Source organism: Dysidea avara, chromosome 4 (assembly GCF_963678975.1).
Source record: "Dysidea avara chromosome 4, odDysAvar1.4, whole genome shotgun sequence".
Lineage (NCBI taxonomy): Eukaryota > Metazoa > Porifera > Demospongiae > Dictyoceratida > Dysideidae > Dysidea > Dysidea avara.
The window spans coordinates 32,424,419-32,445,864 of NC_089275.1; the positions used below are offsets into that span (position 1 = coordinate 32,424,419).

General features: G+C 37.5%; 1 protein-coding gene and 2 long non-coding RNA genes across 5 annotated transcripts in view; 2 read left to right on the top strand and 1 right to left on the bottom strand.

Moving 5' to 3' along the window:
• The window catches only part of LOC136254707 (CUB and sushi domain-containing protein 1-like), a 41,397-nt gene continuing 19,951 nt past the window's right edge, over nt 1-21,446 (top strand). For both annotated transcript variants that reach the window (XM_066047443.1, XM_066047444.1), the window contains exons 1-4: nt 1-64; nt 3,228-3,293; nt 9,558-10,064; nt 10,120-10,311. In XM_066047443.1, coding sequence (XP_065903515.1) covers nt 3,248-3,293; nt 9,558-10,064; nt 10,120-10,311 — 745 coding nt within the window. In that variant the 5' untranslated portion in view covers nt 1-64; nt 3,228-3,247. The remainder of the gene's footprint in view (nt 65-3,227; nt 3,294-9,557; nt 10,065-10,119; nt 10,312-21,446) is intronic.
• LOC136253237 (uncharacterized) lies at nt 10,892-14,720 on the bottom strand. 2 transcript variants are annotated; one of them, XR_010700025.1, is made up of 6 exons: nt 14,232-14,720; nt 13,514-13,579; nt 13,336-13,431; nt 13,191-13,240; nt 13,043-13,152; nt 10,892-10,902 (listed from the first exon to the last, which is right to left on the bottom strand). It is a non-coding gene; the product is annotated as an uncharacterized lncRNA (long non-coding RNA). The 2 variants fall into 2 exon arrangements; XR_010700024.1 differs by lacking the exon at nt 10,892-10,902 and adding an exon at nt 12,629-12,810 and having other exon boundaries at nt 14,232-14,718.
• On the top strand, nt 19,350-20,230 carry LOC136252528 (uncharacterized). Its single transcript, XR_010699606.1, has 3 exons — nt 19,350-19,496; nt 19,656-19,740; nt 19,928-20,230. It is a non-coding gene; the product is annotated as an uncharacterized lncRNA (long non-coding RNA).

Below are 21,446 nucleotides of genomic sequence, written 5' to 3' on the forward strand. Positions count from 1 at the left end.
CAGGTGTACGTAAAGTGAGCCGGAACGCCGATTATTCAAGTGACTTGATTACGAAGGTCATTTCGTGAGTGCGAATGTGTCTAGCAACTTGTGTCACTGTTTAGTATAGTAGGACATGTAATTGGTATTATGGTCAGTGATGCCTTATCGTGTAGTGAATAGCGTGAATGCGACGAGGAATGCGAACTTTGCATTTCATTAAACTGCCTCTGTGTATAGTTAGCTATAACGCCGCCGGGACCTTTATTCGTAGCCATGTTATTTTCCCAACCATATGAAATAGTCCACTCTAGCTGGTGAAACTACTGTGTGCATGTTGATGACTACATCATGCTCTTTGTCTTCAATTTCCTCCTCCGCAAAGGGGAGGGTTTCAGTGTGGCCACCATGCAGTGCCGCTGAAGTTCAGTAGTCCAAAAGCCATAGCTACAATAGCTATAGTGTCGAGCGCCCGGCCAGTATTGCCGTAAGTTTGGTAATTCATTAATGGCACATGAACAATATTCACCTCAGGTCATACACGTATAATGTACTTCCTGTAGGCTGATAGTAAACCAGCACCTCTCTGGAAAATTGCCACATGCTGGCTAGTTATGTCAGTTGCTATGCAGAATAGTGTCCCAGTTTATTGATAGCGTGGTCTTAAGTCAGTACATGATGCAACTTGAATACCCGTATTAGTGTCCTAGCCATACTATGCAGCTGACAATACAAAGTGACACTATTACCTCCATATGTCACTTGTTTTTGTTTTGTGTCTTGGTGCTCTCTGGAAAACCATCCCTCCGTTTATTTTACAGTTACGGATTATTGATAAAGCAAATGTGCAAAAACTATACTATTATATATTATCAATCTGCATCATTTTCCAGCTCTAAAGATGCTGTGGTTAAAGCATACTTTAAAGATCCATTTAACACCCCTACTGTAGTCAAAGATAACACCAATACAAAGTTGCTGCATTAGCCGTTAAACAACCAACTTTCAACTATACTGTATAGTGAAAAACTTTGGCAGTAAAAAAGTGTGACGAAACCCTCTGTTGAAAAAATTGGCAGAAAAAACTTTGGCGATTGAAATAATATTCACCAAAGTTTTACTGTACGGTACGTAAGGATAAAACGACAAGCTGTCAACTCATCAGTTAAGTAGTGTAGTAAGTGTATAGGTAACTAGCGTTGTTGTTGTAGCAGTACTTTTGTAGCTACTGATTTAACGATGTGCTAGCAAATGTGTGCTTCTCTATCTCTTGCGATGCTGAGAGCAATCATATTTGCATTTTCAGTGAACTCCTGGTAGCAGAGGGTATCATGTATGTCAAAGTATGTGGCCAAATCCATCACGAGACGATGAAGTAACTGACGTGCGAACAGGAAGCCGGTTGGAAATGCTATCCCATGGTGTGCTTACAACTGTGGAACACATTCCTATGAAGATCAAGATCTCAAATCAATCTTTATTGCATGGTGGTACGAGCTGACCTTCATCTCAAGTTCTAGTTACTCAATGTGCTCATGTGATCATCTAAAATAATTGGCAAAAAAAACTTTGGCAAATTGAATGCTATTTGCCAAATTCGCCAAGGTTTTTTACTATATGGTATATGTACTGAATGTGTCAATGACTTTGTGAGATGAAGGACAAGAAGTGAGCATGATGGTTGAGCACAAAAAACTATAAAACCTTTTGCTATGCATACATATACAGCATGTACCTGCATTTGTGCATACTCCACAGTATACAATAAAAAAGATCAATTCCACCAATAAGTACAATTGTAATTGTTGCAGAGAATGAACTATAGGTTTAGTTGTACTAAATATTAGAGCAATTATTGTATCACGTGCACATTTAGAATTGAATATGGTTATACATGTATTGATGTCACTCGAATCATTACTCCTATGCCGAACCTGGTCATTCCACCAACCACATTTTTGGTGCTGTGACCAGGTATGTGCTGCTATACAGTCACAACCACGCACACTACAACAATACTGTTGTTTTTCTATGTCTAGTCAAATAAGGAAGTGTTGATTGAAAGATGGGGAATTGAGTAGTCATATGGGCTTACTGCAGCTGCCACATAATTATAATCTCACATTTGTCACCCTACATTTGCATACAACCGTACAGGCTTATTGTTGTTGAAATATAACCAGCTTTGACACAATTAGTACTGCTACTAATGTTACCCTTATAAGTCTGCCACATTTTAGGCATTATACTCAGATAATATCTGGGTGTATTATAGTAGTTGACATTACACAGGTGTTGCAAGACATATACTCCTATATGTTATGGGTCATCAATCAGAAAGGCTATATAACTGGTTTTCGCAGAGCCGGTCACACATTTAAGACACTAAATACAATGCATATTAATCTCCATGCAGTATTTAGCCTGCCTTATTTGCTCTAACAGCAAACTCTCTTGCTTACAGTATTATAATACTTTCATGCACTTCATTATTGTAATTATGTGATGTCATGTAATTACATTGTCACAAAGTATACTGTAACAACACAAGGTGCTATATACTTTCTTGCCCACTTTTCACAAAGGTGATGAGAGACCCACAATTTTAAACATACATAAATGTCCCCGCTGTTCATCTGTGGCCTTGGAAGGTATAGGAATGACTTAACAATCATTAGTTTAGGGGTAGGTAGAGGGGTAGGTAGAGGGGTATGTAGGTATATTAAAAACTTTTCTTGACTACATTCCATTATTCTTATGACAGAAATGTAGTCTCCTTTATAGTAGTGTTGGGTGATATATCGATATTATATTGTATTGTTTGATTTTTTGCTGATATCGAAAAGTATCGATATATTTTCAGAATTCAATATTTCGATACGATACATCACGTGATCTGAAAATGTGTATGTTAACTTATTTAATAGTTAATTGTAGCTTTCCATTACCTTCAGCAATTTTCTAATCACTATTACTCTCCCCATTGTGTATAGCCATAGTTACCTACTATCAAATTATGTGAGAAAAGTAGTAATTTACACGTGCAAATTGATGTTACAATATCGTATCGAAAAGTATCAATATCGGTCAATTTAGTTAATATCGTATCGTTTTGAATATCCTGGTATTGCCCATCACTACTTTATAGTAACAAATTCTTTCTGAACTGTAGCTAAAGCAACTCTTGTCAGGTTCACTTGTAGCAAGCATCACACATGTACTGCACATGTATTCATTGTGTTGTATAGGTTTTGTGTGATATCTGACAATGCTGCTTGCTTTCTTTTTGATGATGCTATGTCTTAAACTTTCTGGTAAGTAGTATTGATCTATGTGTATGTACTTTTTGCCATGAGTCCAGAGTTTCCTGCTGGGAGAGAAACATTTCATAAACTGTAATGTATCCAATTTTGTATCATCAGTGAGATGAGAATGTTGGTCATATTCTCCATGAATAACTATACCGGACAGTACAAGTTATGTGAATGAAAGTCACATGATTCTAACCAATCAAAATTTCTACGAAGCAATCAAGGTTTTTTTCCATTTTTTCTTCTGTTTCAGTGGTTTAGAAGAATTGGATTTATTAGAATTTGAGTTATAATTAAAAATACTGGTGCAGACTTAAAAATACTGGTAGCACACCCTCAAGTACTACTGCAGTGCAGCACTATTTGAAGGGTTTATCCTTATTTTTGGGTAAATAAACAATAGTACTCCTGCAGTACAAATTGAATAGATGCAGCATGTACTTACCTATATGACAGGAAATGTTAGTTCAGTAAAGCTAACAGGGTCACATCTAGTATCAAAGTTTACTTGTATTCATTGACCTCTCTGATACTGTATTCATAAATAACTTCCTTTTAGCTTTTATTATGGTCATGAAGCTCTCAAAATTCCTGAGAAGATAAGTAAATCAATCCACACATTGTCCTAAGGGAAGGCATTTAAGAATGCTTTGAAGCAAGCAGACAGACAATTTGTGGTTGACACCCTACTGACATCAAATGCACAGCAGTCTGTATTCTTGTATGCTGTGGAATTACATGTAGTTATCTTAATGTTCTAGAAAGTTTTCCACAACTTGACAATGCTTTTAATGTACATAAGACTTGTTACAAAATACAATAAAATGACCATGTTATGTAGTTATCATACAGTACGGTAATATCTGCATATTAGGAATCATGAAAGTTTGCACTTTCTCACAAAAACTATCGGCCAGAAACCAGCCTCACAATACCTTCATGGTGCCTTGGCAAGTATAACCAAGTCCAAGAGTGCCTTCAGTATATTAGTGATCAGAAACGCTTCCAGTAGGTTGCAACAAAATTAATTTTTTTATTTGGAGGAATTTTCTACTGCCTAACTGACTGACGGACGGACGGACTGACTGACTGAATGACTGACTGACTTATAATTAATGTCCTCAGACAAACATAACTCGATAACAGATGAGCTACAGGACAAATTTTTTCACTGTTTGATGTTGCTTCAGTCTGATGGGTGCCTCTTGGCAAACTGCACTATGTATAATGTATGCATTACCTTTGTCCTCCTTTGTGTCATTTTTTTCTTGCTGACAGTGCAACTCACATGTGATGGATTCCTAAGTTTGTAACAGACGTTATCCATGTTTCCATAGTAACTGAATTGATTGCAGGTGTGCTTCTCATAATTTTCTTTCTTTATAATGCCATAACAGGTTGAACTAAGCTGAAAATGAAGCATAATGGCCACTTCACTTTTGAGTAATTGATAGTTGGGTGTACCTGCAGTCCTGCACATATACTAGTGGACATTCAATCCCCTATTCCAGTCATGGGTATAGACTGAATTACTGTAGGGATTGAATGTCCACTAGCACATCTGCAGGTGTAGGTGACCTCCCTTGTTTCACTACATTTATGGCTATCATCCATTAAAATTCCTGTACTTGATTTATATGTAACAGCTAATGTTTGGTACCTTCAATTGTTGAATTTCTTTAAGGTCTTTTCAAATCTTCAGTTAATGCTTGCCAGCTTCATGACATGTCACAGCTTAAACAACCAGAAATTCAAGATACAACTATGAATATGTAATTATCTTACTTGAAGTTTTGGCTTTAAAAGTAAACTTTCAAGAATTTTGTAGTGTATTATATGTTCTGTACATGTACTTTAAATAACAAGTGTAATTATATTTAAGTGGATATTGTAGCAATGAAACAAAGGAGGTCATCTACACCTACAGCTATATTTAATCCCTACTTCAGTCAAAACACACGGTGGTGTGTCATGTAGCCAAGAAAGCTGCTGTACTGTAGTGCTGTAGTGCTATATATTATTAGGGATTATAGAGTTTGGGTTTTTCTGGACAAAAATAGCACCCAAACACCAGCTTCACAATACTTTCCTGGTGCTTTGGGTGGCAGTATTGGTTAGGTATAACCAAGCCCACAAGTGCCTTCAGTAGGGCCCTAATAGATTGCTGCAAAGTTTTAAGCAATGGATTTTCTACTGACTAACTGCCTGCCTTATGCCTTCAGACAAACATAACTTACGGCTAAGACTACGGGCTTGATTTTTGCACTGTTTGATATCACTTCAGTCCGACAGGTGCCTTTTGGCATGCACCTATCAAAGTGTTTTGACCTACCCCCATGTGGGCAAGGAGGAGGAATGGGAAGGATTTGACCCAACTCTAATATAATTCCCTACCCTGGGTGAAATTGTAGGTCTAATCCCTTACTTTTCTCCATTCTAGTATCTCAATCCTTTGTTACAACTAATCCCCCGACATAATTTTTGATCTAATCCCCTCGTTATGCCTCTATTATTCCCTCATGGGAGTAGGTGAGGCAATACTTTGATAGGTGCATAGTATGACTAGTGAAACAGTGTATACCACATCAAAAGAAAGAGTGGGGCACCAGAGTTAATGTTTTCATGTAAACGCACACCCCAACTATCAATTGCTGACTTAAACGTGAAGTGGCCATTATATGCTTTGCTTTCAGTCATGTTCAGCCCAATACACAATGCTACAAATAAAGAACAGTAGGAGAAGCGCCTCTGCAAAGTAATTCAGTCACCACAGAAAATAATAGATGATTCCCATTTACAAACATAGGGAAGCCATCACAGCATGCTATGTATACCACAAATCAACACCTTGGGCTTGCTGCCAGCAAAATGAAAAGGGACACAAAGCAGGTAGCAGTAAGTCCATGATGCGTACATTGTATGTACTTTGGTAGAGTTAGTCAGTCAATCAATCAGTCAGTCAGTCAGTCAGTCAGTCAGTCAGTCAGTCAGTCAGTCAGTCAGTCAGTCAGTCAGTCAGTCAGTCAGTCAGTTAGTCAGTCAGTCAGTCAGTCAGTTAGTTCATTACTTTGGTAGGTAGGTAGTTAGTTAGTTTAGTTAGTTAGTTAGTTAGTTAGTTAGTTAGTTAGTTAGTTAGTTAGTCAGTTAGTTAGTTAGTTAGTTAGCTAGTTAGTCAGTTAGTCAGCTATTAGTTAGTTTATTGTAGCTGCTACAGTTGGCAAAAAGGTACAACTCAGGCTGAAGCAATGTTAAACAGTGAAGAAATCAAGCCCATAGCCTTATCCATAGTTGAGTTATGATTGGCTGGAGGCATCAGTCCAGTAGTCAGTCAGTTAGCAAAAAATTCAATACATTATTAATTTCTTGCTGGAAGGGTTTGGGGTCACTCTGAAGACATTTATGGGCTGGGTATGCCTATCCAATACTGCCAAGCTGTTATGGAGGAAAGTGAGGCTGGTTTTGTGGTGACATTCTTGGGCAAGAAAACCCAAACCTACATGTTTCCTATGCCATACAGTATAGTAGGGGTCTTCTCCACACCTATTTCCAATATCAAGATGACTTTTGTATGCATACATATGCAATAGACACGCATACCAGTAGTTTGGTTAGTTATGCCAGCATAATTCAAGCATAACAGCCTAGCAAAAGGATATACTGGAACAATCTTTAAGATGCTTGATTAAAATGCACAATACTAATAGCTAAATAAAGTAACATAGTAATGAACAGAATAAATGTTGTTATTCATATCAAAAATAGTCATAACATTGCCGTGAGTGCTATATGAAAAATAAAGGACGAGGCGCACAGCCGAGATGCTAATAAAGCACAAGGCGAAGTCGAGTGCTTTATTAGCATCAAGGCCAAGTGCCGAGTGCCTTATTTTTCATATAGCACGAGCAAAGCAATGCTTTAAATGATTTATGAAACTTTCTAGTCATGTAGCTTCACCATACACTAGGACTCGTAATTAACACACACTGCATGGATTATTAGCAGCCTGAATACATAGTTCACCATAGTTTAGCATGGTAGACGTTCATCGCATATTTTGGCAGGTTGTGGTCACAACCCACAAGCGATTCTATTGTGACACATGGTGAAGTATTTCCGTGGCATCTCCAGAACTTGTCCATTTACATTAACAAACGTAACGGCAACGTTACCTTCTACCACCCATCATGAAAGCATCTAGGTATGTCTATAAAAGCAATCCAGTGGTAGAACTCATATTGGCTGTGGTGATTGTCCACTCAGCGTGGCAAGGCTATCAGCCTTCACTGGCTTGGGTGATTAGTCGTACAGGCATGAGCGCTGTGGGCTATTAGCCTACACTAAGGCATGTGGGCAACTGTGCTTTATTGCACTGCAAAGAGTGCTTTATGTATATGTTAAAGCATAGCTGTGAGTGCTATATGAAAAATAAAGCACAAGGCTCCCAAGATGCTAATAAGACACGAGGCGAAGCCAAGTGCTTTATTAGCATCGAGGCTAAGCGCCGAGTGCTTTATTTTTCATATAGAACGAGCAAGGCTATGCTTTAAATGATTTATGGAACTTTTAGTCGTGTAGCTTCACAGGACTCGTAATTAACATGCATTGCACGGACTATTAGCAGCCTGAATGCACACAAACTAGTTTAACAAAGTAGCTCATGCATATTTCACCATAGTTTGGCATGCTAGATGTTCATCATGTATTTTGGCAGGATTGGATTGTAACCCACAACCAATTCTATTTTGACACATGGTGAAGTATTTCCGGGATATCTCCAGGGCTTGTCCGTTTACGTTAACAAACATAACAGCAATGTTGCCTTCTCCCACCCATCATCGAAGCATTTAGGTATGTCTATAAAAGAAATCCAGTGGTAGAACTCGTATTGGCTGGGGTGATTGATCACTCAGCGCACGCGGCGAGACTATCAGCCTTCACCGGCGCGGGTGATTAGTCTTACTGGCGTGAGCCCCGCAGGCTATTAGCCTGCACTAAGGCATGTGGGCAACCCACAAAGAGTGCTTTATTGCACCACAAAGAGTGCCTTATTGCAATAAAGTACTCTTTGAAGTGCAATTAAGTACTCTTTGTGGGCATAAAGCACTGTTTACCCTAAAGTGTACTTTATGAAATTTAAAGTACACTTTTTCCTTTGATCTCAGCCACGTGAATTCTATAATGTACGAATAAAGCACTCTTTGCAGCACAATAAAGCACTGTTTCCCCTAAAGTGTACTTTATGAAATTTAAAGTACACTTTCCCCTTTGATCTTGCCCATACAAAGTTCTATAAATTGCTATAAAACTGTTTATTGGGCTGATTATTTGCACAATAGAAATACTCTAATAGAGCAGTCGCTTACTGTACTCTAAAGAGCGCAATAGCTTACTTTAATACAACAGTCAGGAAATACTGATTTTTACTCTAACACAATAGCCAGTTTTCAAGCGTGACCTTGATTTTGAAAGAATACAGTAGTAGGCTTGATTTCTGAACATTGCTCAAAACCATAATTGGCTGAAGCCTAAGTCTGGTACACTCTAATAGGACAGTCGTTACACTGTAACCCCTTAATACAATTGTCAGAATTAATGCTGACACTAATCTATTCACCGTGGCTCATTGTCTGTTGCAAGAACAAATACATACACAATGAAACTTGCAGACAAGTAGGTAGCCAGTAATAAAAACTAAAATATGTTTGTTTTGATCATCAAAGACCATGTTTTATCATGGATTTTTGTAGTACATAATTATTTTAGATGGATTCCTATGTACTGTAAAACTGTACTTAATAGGGGGGGGGCAACTGGGGCATTTTGCCCTGGGCCCCAGCCTGAAAGGGGCCAGAGGAGGCCTCATGAAGGGCCCCCTGAATACCTGTAAGAAGATCGATATACTCTAATAGAGCAGTCAGATCTAAATACTCTAATAGAGCAGTCACAGTATTCTTCAGAGAAGCAGTGTAGCAAGCTAATAGATAAGGAGATATGGTTGGTGATGGATAGTTATTGTCATTGCCAGCTGGTTGTGACCTTTTTTTTTTTTTTTTGGTCTTCACCTTACAACTTGGGTGAAGGACCCCACTTTAACTCTTTGCCCTGGGCCCCTTAATTTCTCTGGGCGGCCCTGCTTACACTACTGTGAATGTAAACCAGTAAGCAAAATGTTGTAAACTTTCTGGCAACAAAACAGTTACACCAGTAATGATTGTGTGTGGATTTTAGGCGCACACAATATCAAATTAATTTTGTTGTTACATGTAGGTGGTGAAAGCTGTTTTGAACAAGTTGCTGTACAACAGATAGGAGCTGAAAGGGCCTCACAAGAGCGTCAAATAATTGTTCCACGTGCTAGTTTCACTTGTAATGGTAGAATAACTGGTATAACTGCTAGTATGGACAGAAATAATGGTGGAGTAAATGATCCTTATGTTGAAGTGTGGCATCCAATAACACCTGGTAGTGATGTATTTGATAAAGTGGGTGAAGTTCAGTTAGTAGAAAGCAAAGTAGTTGAAGAAGTTGATAATAATAACAAAACTTACTGGCTTATAAATATAACTCTTAATGATGATGACAGAATTGAGTTTGAAACTGGAGATGTTATAGGATTTTATCATCCACCTGACTCACGTTATGGAGTGTGGGCTATTAAAACTACAGGTTATACAGCTTTTTTTTATATATTGTCTACTCCATCAAGAACAATCTACTTGGAAAAGAGTGATATTTCTCAGGCTAACACTCAACCATTAATGCAGTTCACAGTTGGTATGAATATGTAAATGTATTGCTGTTGATCTATACATTCTTTTCATAATCGTAGACATACAATGTGATATCCTATCAACACCATTCAATGGAGGAATGTCATGTAGTTCTGGTAGAGGAGGAGTGGGTTATGAGGGAGACACTTGTAGTTTCACATGTAACACTGGTTACGGGTTAGCTGGTAGTGACACTAGGACCTGTCAGAGTGATGGAAGTTGGAGTGGTAGCAAAACAGTTTGTAAGCAAGGTACTGTAACTATATTGATTATACGGCTGTATCAATGAAATAACATAATGTCATGTAATATCTTTTCCCGTCAGGTGAAAATATGGGAATTTCAATTCTAAATATTGTAGAGCCCTATAGTATCTATTGTCAATATAAACTAAGCTGTAACATATAAGGCAGGCAGTAAGCTCTTCCATAAACAGGGTAGATGAATGAACATAGCATTTGCAACTTAGCATTGTCTGCATGGAAAACAAGTGATGATAGCAAGCTGCTAAGACATGTCAAACCTCAGCAATTGATGACTAGCAACCAAAAATGACTAGACAAAGCTATGTCATGCACATTAATATTGGCATAAATTAATAAAGCTTTACAGCTACATGACTAACATCTAATTCACCCAAATTCCTCCAACGTCTCCAGTTGCCTGAGCTTGCCTTACTCCACATATGATAAAAATTATGATAGTATACAGACAGTAATAGTATTGTAGCTAATTAGAATAACTACACATAGCACAGATATACATGAAGCAGATGACACATACAGATGGTATAATATAATGCAAATTATAACCATACTAAATGAGCATGCAATTAAGTGAGCCTATATGTCTACCAATAGCTGTAAGCAACATGCTAAGCCTGTATGCAGGGAAGCAGAGTTGTTGCAGGACCAGCAGGGTCTAATACATGAGTATCTATGAGTAAAAAGAATTGTGCAAATCGGGCATGAGTATAAAGGAGTGTGCAAATATGCCATGGGTATAAAGGAGTGTGCAAATATGATATGAGTATAAAGGAGTGTGCAAATATTATTATCACAAATGTATACAGCAGGCCTACAAAAGGCTGCATGCAAGCATCAGCTACGTAGCTGTATGCAGTAACAAATGTACGCACACATTAGTGAGCATGAAGTGAGTCTGCAAATAGCAGCAGCCATTGTTCTGTATGCAGCCATTTTTAGTGCAAGCATGTAAGCAGAACATAAAACATAAGCACATAAGCAGCAGCAGCAACGGTTGTATTCATAGTTTGAATACAGCAAAGTACTGTACATACAGAGATTGGTAAAGTACAAGTAAACTTCCAGCTGGAGCTAAAGAGGTTACATACATAGTATATAAGCCAGCAGTGGTTTTAGACATTGGCTATAGCTTACCCACTGATCACATGAACTTGCATAGAGATATATGAGTTAATATGTATGCAGACACTCAAGTTTAAAGTACAAGAGTGCTTGTGCACACAAACACTATGCACACAAACTGATGAGGCAAGTGCAACTGAGGTCTGGAGGCATGTACCCCAAAAACAAGCTGGGGTTAATAAGGTAATCAGCAACTTATGTGCACAAGAACAAATGCGGTATATCCATAACAAAAACTACATGTAAATATTTAATTGCATAAGAAGAATGTAGATAGGTTGCAGAGGCTTGGAAAGCTTGCAAAGAGTCCTAGACAATAACACTTATCCTACCGTTAAGCCAGGGAAACACTATAATAAGGTATCAAGACTCACGGTAGTGAGGCACGCGGCCAAGAAACTACGAAGCGCACGCCCAATTAAAAGATGCGGCCACTACTGTAAGTTATTTATGCGTAGGGTCGGTTTTGCAATATTAGCCCTGGATTATGCAACATCTCTCAATGGATTTGTATTGAGTTACATAATAAAAACATGTTTAGTCGTCGTTTTCTTGCGACCTTGCTAAAATAAAAATATATAGTCGTATTTAGACATATTTCACTTTATTTCTCTACCTTGTATTACACGTATCGTCACGTTATACCAGTCACCTTACCTGTGTTTGTACTGGCCGTCTAGGCCTGACATTATCTAATTCTGGTTGGCCCTACGCGTATTTTCTCCATTCAAACCTGTAATCGCTACAATAACTTTTAAAGACACGATGTGGACACAAGCCCTAATGTCTGACAAACAAGTTGTGAAAGCGTGCAGACCCGTAAGTTCCCTAGGGAAGGCATTTTAAGCAGAAATATTTTAGAGTCCATTTAGTGCCACACCCCATGCGAGCGTTTATAGTCGGAAGATGTCTTATAACAAGGTGTGAAAGCGTGAAGAACGTACAGACACTAGGGAAGGTGTATAAATCGTTAGCCAATACTCCATTTAGTGCCACACACCACTTATGATACAAGAAATATTTTGCAAGTTGTGTGGAATGACCAAAACTCATGTACAGTCACAAACCACATTCCAGACAAAACTAATTTGTTTCCCTACATTATGTACATAATGAAAGCTGCAACACAAGCTCCACCTTACACTGATGGTGCTTTGTGGAAGTGTGAACTGTCGTGACAGCTACTAATAAGGCAATTCTAATTGTGGATAAGATGACTGCAGAATTCATGAAAATTTCTTGCAGTAGAGTAAACATGTAACAGTGCTATTACAACACATAACAAAAATTTAATAAACATCAGTTTAACACCAAGTGACTATTTCTTAGATGCCTTCATGATGACACAAGATTAAGTGAGCCCTGTAAAAGAACAAACAGGCACTGAATTAAACATTAAAAAATTATATTCAAGGCTATAAGTGAATCTGGTGTACCAGAGGTAACGTAAATGTGTTTTGGTGCCTAAGTATGTAAACATGAACACCTGATCTTAAGTAACAACACCTGATCAAGTAACAATACCTGATATTAAGTTACACTTGTGCATAAAAGTACAACTTTCTAAGCAATTACTGTGAGCTTGTGCACATACCTTAAGTCAAAGCTGCTAATCAGACAACTGGCCAATTATCACTAGGGCTGGGCTTGTGGTCACCACAAACCACAACTTGCTTGGTATTCTGACAACACAAGAGACCAGTCCTGTAAAACAACAAACAAGCATTTTTGCCTGGTCAAACCATGACTACATCCGACTGCTAGTACGTGAACTGCTATGATCAGATGGCACCTGTAAAACCAACGGTGTCATTAATACGTACAATATACCAAAAACTCTTGGTACTAGGAAAACATTAATACTATACGCACAACACGTAAACTGACCTGGGTATTAGTTTGTTACCATCATATGAGATAGTACAATATCAACTAATTATGTAGAAATTCATGTGACAACTTTTGACATCACAATATTGAGCACTACAAAAAGAAAACACAATATAATTCCTCGAGTTCTGTATGTAAACTGATCTGAAATTCACAATACTAATAAGGGTCCTACCTGGTCCAGAGTTAAGTATCACAACCACATCCACTGTTGGTGGGTGGATCACAATGACTAGATTGCCTGTAAAAACAGATAGGTGAGCATTAAATGCAATACACTTAAATTTGTCACTTTTTACACAAAATAAACATTTGGGGATTTTATTCGTTTAAACAGTTGACATTGTTACACAGAGACCTGAAAAAGCAGGCATATCAAGAAGTTTGCGGACATTTGCTATACTTTTGTTCATGGCAAAAATGCCAGCTGGAACAGGCATGTCCAATACATTTTAATTGAAAAACTATTAAAACTTAAATCAATTATCGTGTACCACCTATCTCAAGTCTGTTTAGTAACTTTCTGAATTTGATACATGTAGAGCAACTCTCTGCGAGTACAATGATGCCAAAAGAAGTCCAATTCATGGAAATTTTGGCTTGTCAAAATGGCCTAAACTGACCGGGTGTAGCAAATTTCCCCATACATTTTGTATTGAGTGTTTTGGAGTCATGCAATAAAAGGCATAATAACCCACGACACGTGATAGATACCTCAGATTCGAACCAGATTTGGAAATAGCAGTGAATAGCGATTAAGATAAGCTATAGCAGAAGGAAATCAGAGGAAATTTAAGCTTGTCATTTTAAGGTTGAAAATCACTTACTTTTTTTTTCTATGAATGGGTATACTTTTTCATACAAACATTGATATCTGACAAACATTCACTTACTTTCACCTGCAGCCAAAGTTCCAAGACTTCTGATGATGATGTAAGTGGAAAATGACAAGATAGCCACGGTTTTTTGGTAATTGATTCGTACACCTTGTCAACAATCTCGCCATGAGATAATACGAGCTAGTGAAGCTACTAGGAGTTTTCGCCTGGCGGGTCTCTAAAATACCGTAAATTTGGTTAATCAGTGTGTGTCAATGATCTAATCCTCGATCTAATCAGTTTCGTTAACCTCCACTCCAGACTCTTATTCTTTCGGCATACTTCAGAAACGGTGTACGGCCTCTGCATTAAAGTACACCTCACCATGAAATGAAATCCAGTTACAATAATACTTAATGTAGTCCCGTTACTTCTCTCTCACTCTCCTTCTTGGACTGCCATTTTAAACAACATTAGTTCAATTTTAATTGAAACCGCTTATCACGTGTGTCCGCTTGGGGTGTTGCTGGCAGGGACATTCCAAGGGACTTCACCTAAATAGATCACGTGATAATTGTTAGTCTTGTGTGGTACTTGTCCTTAGTCATGGCTCAGCAATGCGATACGTGTGTACTATAGCCTATAGCTATATATAGGATTGTTTGTGCGCTGCTAATTTTTTCTGTGATGATGCATATGGTCACATAGAACGCGTGATGGTAGGGCAAATGCCCGCCCCTAGCTATGCCTATGGCATTAACTAGCTTTTTCTATAGCTACTCTATTATAATTATGTTACTGATACATCAGGGGCACCAGAGTAAGGTGAAAGTGGTAGCTAAGGCGAGGCTAAGTCAACTGGTCTATATAGTCTTGGCCCCTAGCCTGGGGCATACTCCCTCAGAAAATTTTAGTTAAGTATACTGCAACTTTTAGTCCTTCAGTGACCAAATTTGCTTCATCAAGTTTGAAAGTTTAATTCCAGTCAAAAAGGCTCGGATCTCAATGCACTGGTTGTATCTACTGTACCGGCTCTGATGCCCTATATATACATCGTCCAAAAGATGGTTAGAGTCCCATATTAAAATGAACTCTTGTTATATTATTATTGGTTAAATAGGGCGGACAACCGAGGCTGATTAGGCCCTACAAGGTACAAGTAAATACATTACAGACATTCGATTATGGCTTCTGAAAATTTAGTTAAATTATCCATTTCTATCTGTAATGAGTGGTATTGGTAGTGAATTCCATTCTCTGGTCGTCTTCGGGAAAAAGCTTGTCATATATGCAGTGGTACTTGTGGATGGTATCATTAGGTGGAATGGGTGATATTGTCTAGTATGTGTGGTGGTAAAGTGATAGTAGTCAGGTAGAGATAAGCCATTCATGTCGTGCATTATTTTTTGGTAAAAGATGTTTAGTCTTTGTTGCTGCCTTCTCTTTGCTAATGGCAACCAATTAAGCTGTTCCAGCATGGTAGCTACTGACACTACTGTGATAGTTATAGTCAGAAAGGACCCATCTTGCAGCACGCCTCTGGACTTTTTCTAAAAGTGTTATTTGTACCATGATATGCTTGCATGGACTCTTGATAATAATGACTATATGTATTTAGCTTTCAGGTTGCGTATACAAGGTATTCTTTCATCTGCCAGTATAAATTGCTACTCCATGCACTATGACGGAGGCCTAAGGCTCTAGCTACACACTAAGAATCAAATTATATAACGTTCTACACAATGATAAGATAATTGCCAGAGCAGAGTTCATGGTTATTGTATCAGCAAAGAGTTTTGAATATTAATTGACATCTCAATTGACTGTTCCTCCTATAATTATTGTTCAATTATCTGATGTCTTGTTGGTTTCCCTCTATCCTCTTTACTGATCCCTCTTTATTGATTCTATATGATTAGAAAATCTGTACACCAGTTACAATAGTTGAGCTAAATATGATGATGATGCAGTTATTGAGATGAAGAGATGCATAGTATTTCCCTGCAGTGCCACAACACACAAACACTTGAAATGTAATCTGAGACTCGTGTGTATATAGCTGCAGTGAACTAACTAAGATCACTATAACTGCTGGTAAGTATTGCGTCGTATTACCATCCATCAGTGCTTGTGCAATAAATTGTCTGTATTATGAATTCAGTCAAAATTATGCATAGCTAGCTGTGTAGTAATTTATTAGGCACCCAGTTAATGCTTCAGTTTGAGCATAAGATGCCTGAAGTATTTACCACAGATATATTTTGTAAATAATATTATTAAAAAAAGATAAATATACTCTAATAGAACAATCAATAGCCAGCTGTGTAGTAATTGTGAACTAATTAGGCACTTGCTAAGTATGAGCATAATCTAAAGCATTTACCACAAATGGGATATTGTAAAATTTTGTTAATAGTAAATGAATGCCACAGTAAACATAGATCTATACTCTAATAGAACAGTCTGTCTATTCTACACTGTAAATTCATACTTCCAAATTTACAGAGTGAACAGTCTGTAATGTGCATGCCTTTGTCAAACACGATGACAGGTGCACATGTTTGACTCTCCAAGATAATAATATTATTGCTAATTTTCAAATATCAGTCATCTAAATGTTACCATTTTAACAATTTTGTTGTTCCACCAGTGAGTCTATCACTATAACAAAAATGAGTGATATCCACCCCAAAAACACCTTCGCTGTAAAAAAAGGCGCGTCCAAGAAACTACAAGTACCTGTAATCCAATATAATTAAAAACAGCTCAGTTGTAGGGAAAGACTTCATGAAAGTAAAAATAACTGGTAACTTAAAGAGCTGATATCTGGAGCAGCCAAGAATCAATTTTAATCCAACTACTTATACTAATTTTTTTTAATCTGTGCAAAAACACCTAGCATTGGCTGTAAAAAAGTGTACCCATGAAAGTAACTGGCAAGTGAAATAGCTGATATCTGAAGCGGCCAAGAATGAATGCTGATATACAACTAATAGGAATTAACAAAAAGTTTAACATTGAACCTTTGTCTGATTTCTTTTAACTCTAATTGGCTGGTAATTTGGCCGCATTTTTTATTGCTCCATACACTGAATATTAAAAAAGGCGGCCAAATTACCAGCCAATTAGAGTTAAAAGAAATCAATTTATGATGCAGCAAGAGTGAATGTAGAACACAGCTGAAAGACAAAGGTTCAATGTTAAACTTTTTGTTAATTCCTATTAGTTGTATATCAGCATTCATTCTTGGCCGCTTCAGATATCAGCTATTTCACTTGCCAGTTACTTTCATGGGTACACTTTTTTTTACAGCCAATGCTAGGTGTTTTTGCACAGATTAAAAAAAATTAGTATAAGTAGTTGGATTAAGATTGATTCTTGGCTGCTCCAGATATCAGCTCTTTAAGTTACCAGTTATTTTTACTTTCATGAAGTCTTTCCCTACAACTGAGCTGTTTTTAATTATATTGGATTACAGGTACTTGTAGTTTCTTGGACGCGCCTTTTTTTTACAGCGAAGGTGTTTTTGGGGTGGATTATTATATACATGGAGAGGGGATGTGCAACCTTAGTATGAATATACGTGTTCTATACCATATGCGTATTTTGTACCATACGCGTATGGTACATACCATATGCGTATACGCGTACGGTACAGCCATACGCGTATGGTACGGAAAATTGTACCATCTGAGTATAGCTAACCTGGTATGCGTATAACATCAAGCAGAAGGTTTTTGCACTGCCGTACCTATTGACTACGCCGGATGGAACTCTGCTTTCATTTCTTTTCGCGGGAAAGAGGGAGGGGGAGGCGCTAGTCTCGCTTAGCAGTTTCTGTTCAGTGAAGACCGAGATATTCTAATAGAGCAATCATATTTAGCTATTCTATTCTCTAGACTGAGCTGAGATGTATTTAGCTTTACTGCAATTAAGATATAATTTGCTTTACTGCATGCATGATGCAAATTAACCACCTTGTTGATATCCCAGCAAATCCATTTCTGACACCCATATCCAATGTACATAGTACCAGAGGTCATAATATGAGATTTATGCAACCAATGACAAGGATTGATTCTTATATGTACTCCTTTTTCCCTTCAGCAATTAAAATCTGGAATGATCTACCCCATGCAAAATGTGATTGACTCGAATTATATTGATCAGTTCAAACAAAAACCAGCAATTATTTAATTTGTACTTGTATGTATGTCGTGACCTGTGCACTGAACCATGGAATAATTTACCCCAAGAAGTAGCATGTGCAGCATCAGTTGATGATTTTAAGAAATTGATTGACCAATATTCATCTAACACTAAATTCAAAAACTAGGCCATTATTACATAATGCTATATGTAGAGCCATTATTACATAATGCTATGTAGAGTTAATGATGTAATGTAATGATGTGACATGATGTAATATAATGTAATTTATGCATATATACCTGTAATATTAATATTGTGTACTGTAGTTGTAAGAGTTAGTTGTTATTGTGTACTTTCAGTTATTGATTAATAATATTATATACAGTGGTCTGTTTTGCCTATAAACGGTCTGCCCAAGAGCCTATGTTTCCCTACAATTAGAACAATACCCACACCTATGTGTTTACAAATACACCTGAAGATAGTCAAAGATTAGTACAATAATTAAAGACTATAATTATAGAGCTATATTACCCAAAAAACTCTACTATAGGGGCTTCTCTATACTTGTATATATGAACTTTGTAAAAATGTGTTTGGGTTTAAAGGTACCCAATTATCCTTTCAACATAAAACAAGAGCAGCATGCTCCTTGCCTTACTCAGAAACTGAAATTTGAAGTTTGATCTTCTAAAGCATTATTTAGGACAAAAGACATTGATTTCTGTTAGGCTTTAGAATTGTGCCAACATATTGGTATTGACGATTTTTCAATGAATATAACTGGAATGCATGGTGATATAAACACTAAGTCTGCAGTAGAGGTAGCATTGTAGCTAACTATAAGCATAAGATTTTGATATAATTATCCATATAAATACACATTAAAATACTGCATTCTGATTGGTTAAAACATAGCAACCATATTAAATAATTGGCAAATCAAACCAATTTTTTCAGGGCATATATATATATGCATATTATTTCATTAAATATTTATTTTATTGTTGCTACATATAATCTATTGTTTACCTTTAATTTGTTACTTAAAAATGGATATTTATGCCTGGTGGCACTAAAGGAGTGTTAAGCAGACAATTACAATCAGATGAGCTCAAGAAGTACATTGTAATGATTGCTCAAACAGAGGAAGACCTGGAGAATGCTGATACAATAACATTGAGGGAGGTAGGAAAGAGATATAATAACTGTAGAGAAAGTAATGTTTCAGTTTGCAAATTAATGTAAACCTACATGGCTGTAACTTATAGCAATATTAGACATGCTATACTCTAAGACTGATGTGCATAGCAATTAATTGTGCAATATTTTTTTTTAAAACTGCAGTTTGCTGAATCTTTGCTATTGAATGAGGCATGCACATTGCCTAATGAGATGAAGTAGGAAAACACAACATGGCAAAGATTTTATGGTGAGTTTATGAGTTCTAATGAATAATTCAGTAATGAATGTATATATTATCTAGCATTGTTTAATTGTTATAAGTGTGTTGTATAGCTACTCACTACTTACTGTCATGCTTGTGGATGGGAAGACAATGTGTTTAGCTACTCTTATCTGAATGTACTCTTTAACATCCACATTAATTTTTGCTGTAGGTCCAGAGTGATGAATGTGAGTGGTGCATGGTACTATTTACAGTATATGTATAATCAAGAAAAGTACGTAAACAAGAAATTGGATCCTCAAAAGAAGAGTGTACATAGTATATCAAAATGCAAATACAGTGAGGAGTCATGCATGGCATGTTGCACAACTGATGACACTTACAAAGTTCATTTTCAAGTTATTAGCTTTGCACAAGCAGTATAATATTATGTATAATTCAGTTAGAAACTTCTAGCTACCATGCACATTGTAATTGCTCTCCTCGCTTATTTACCTAATTGTGTTGTAAATTGTCATGCAGTTATCCACATTTATAATTGAGTATGAGACCATCTGCATGTTTCTGATAGCTATAAAGTAGCATACATACACAGTACCATTCATGTGAAGTTCTGCAGACAAAGTGAGATCATGTACATAAGATTTAGGTACATCAGTGTAGGACTATATAGTGGGAAATGCATGGGCATGGCAAGGATAAAATGCATGTGTGTGCTGATGAATAAATCTACATAGTTATAGCTCAGTAGTAAGCAGATTATTATGTTGTGTTCTAAGTTTACTCAGCTAGAAATGCTTGTAAAGACAGCCCATTGTAGCTAGGTGATGGTAAGGCTAGAAGACACTGAGAAAAGGCATAATACGCATATGGTTATTTTTTTTCTCCCCGGCTGGATGTACTGCCCTTGCCTACCACCCCCAGCACCAAGGAGCAAGTGTGCTGGACATACGCATATGGTACGTACCATACGCGTATGTCCATACCGTACGCGTATGGTACGGAAAATCATACCGTACGCGTATGGTATGTACCATACGCGTATGGTACATACCATACGCGTATGGTACAAAATACGCATATGGTATAGAACATACGCACATCCTACCTACATGCAGCAGCCAATGAACATGATATACATGAGCATGGAGCAAGCCTGCAGAAAGTAACAGCCATTGAGTTTTAGGTATACAACAGTTAGTGTATGCTGGAGATATTACAAGCTATATGAGCCAGCGTTGAAACCGGGTCGGGTCATCCGGGTCAACCGGGTCACATTTTCTCCGGGTCATCCGGGTCTGACCCGGTTTACAAATTATCCGGGTCTGACCCAGATTGGATCACATGAGAAACGAAATTGTTCGTTTGACGATGCGGAAACTTATAAACGCTATCGTGGAGCTCTTTCGTGAGCCACGCCTACTTATCGCGTTACAAACATACGTTCAGCCATGCCCATTTATTAGTAACTGCAGTATGTAGCACGAAACTGAGGGTATCTATGGTGAGGGGTAGCTATTGTTAGTAGGTGATGACCTTTTTTTTTTTTTTGGTCTTCAACCTACAGCTAGGATGAAGTTGCATCTGGATCCACCCTGTTTACTCAACACGAATCGAACGCTCAAAAAGGTAGTCTCGCTCGCTCGAGACTAACCGAAACATAGCTCTTATCGCACACCTCGGCTTTAATTAATCCTGGTCACATCAGGGTCATTGGGTCATCCTGGTCA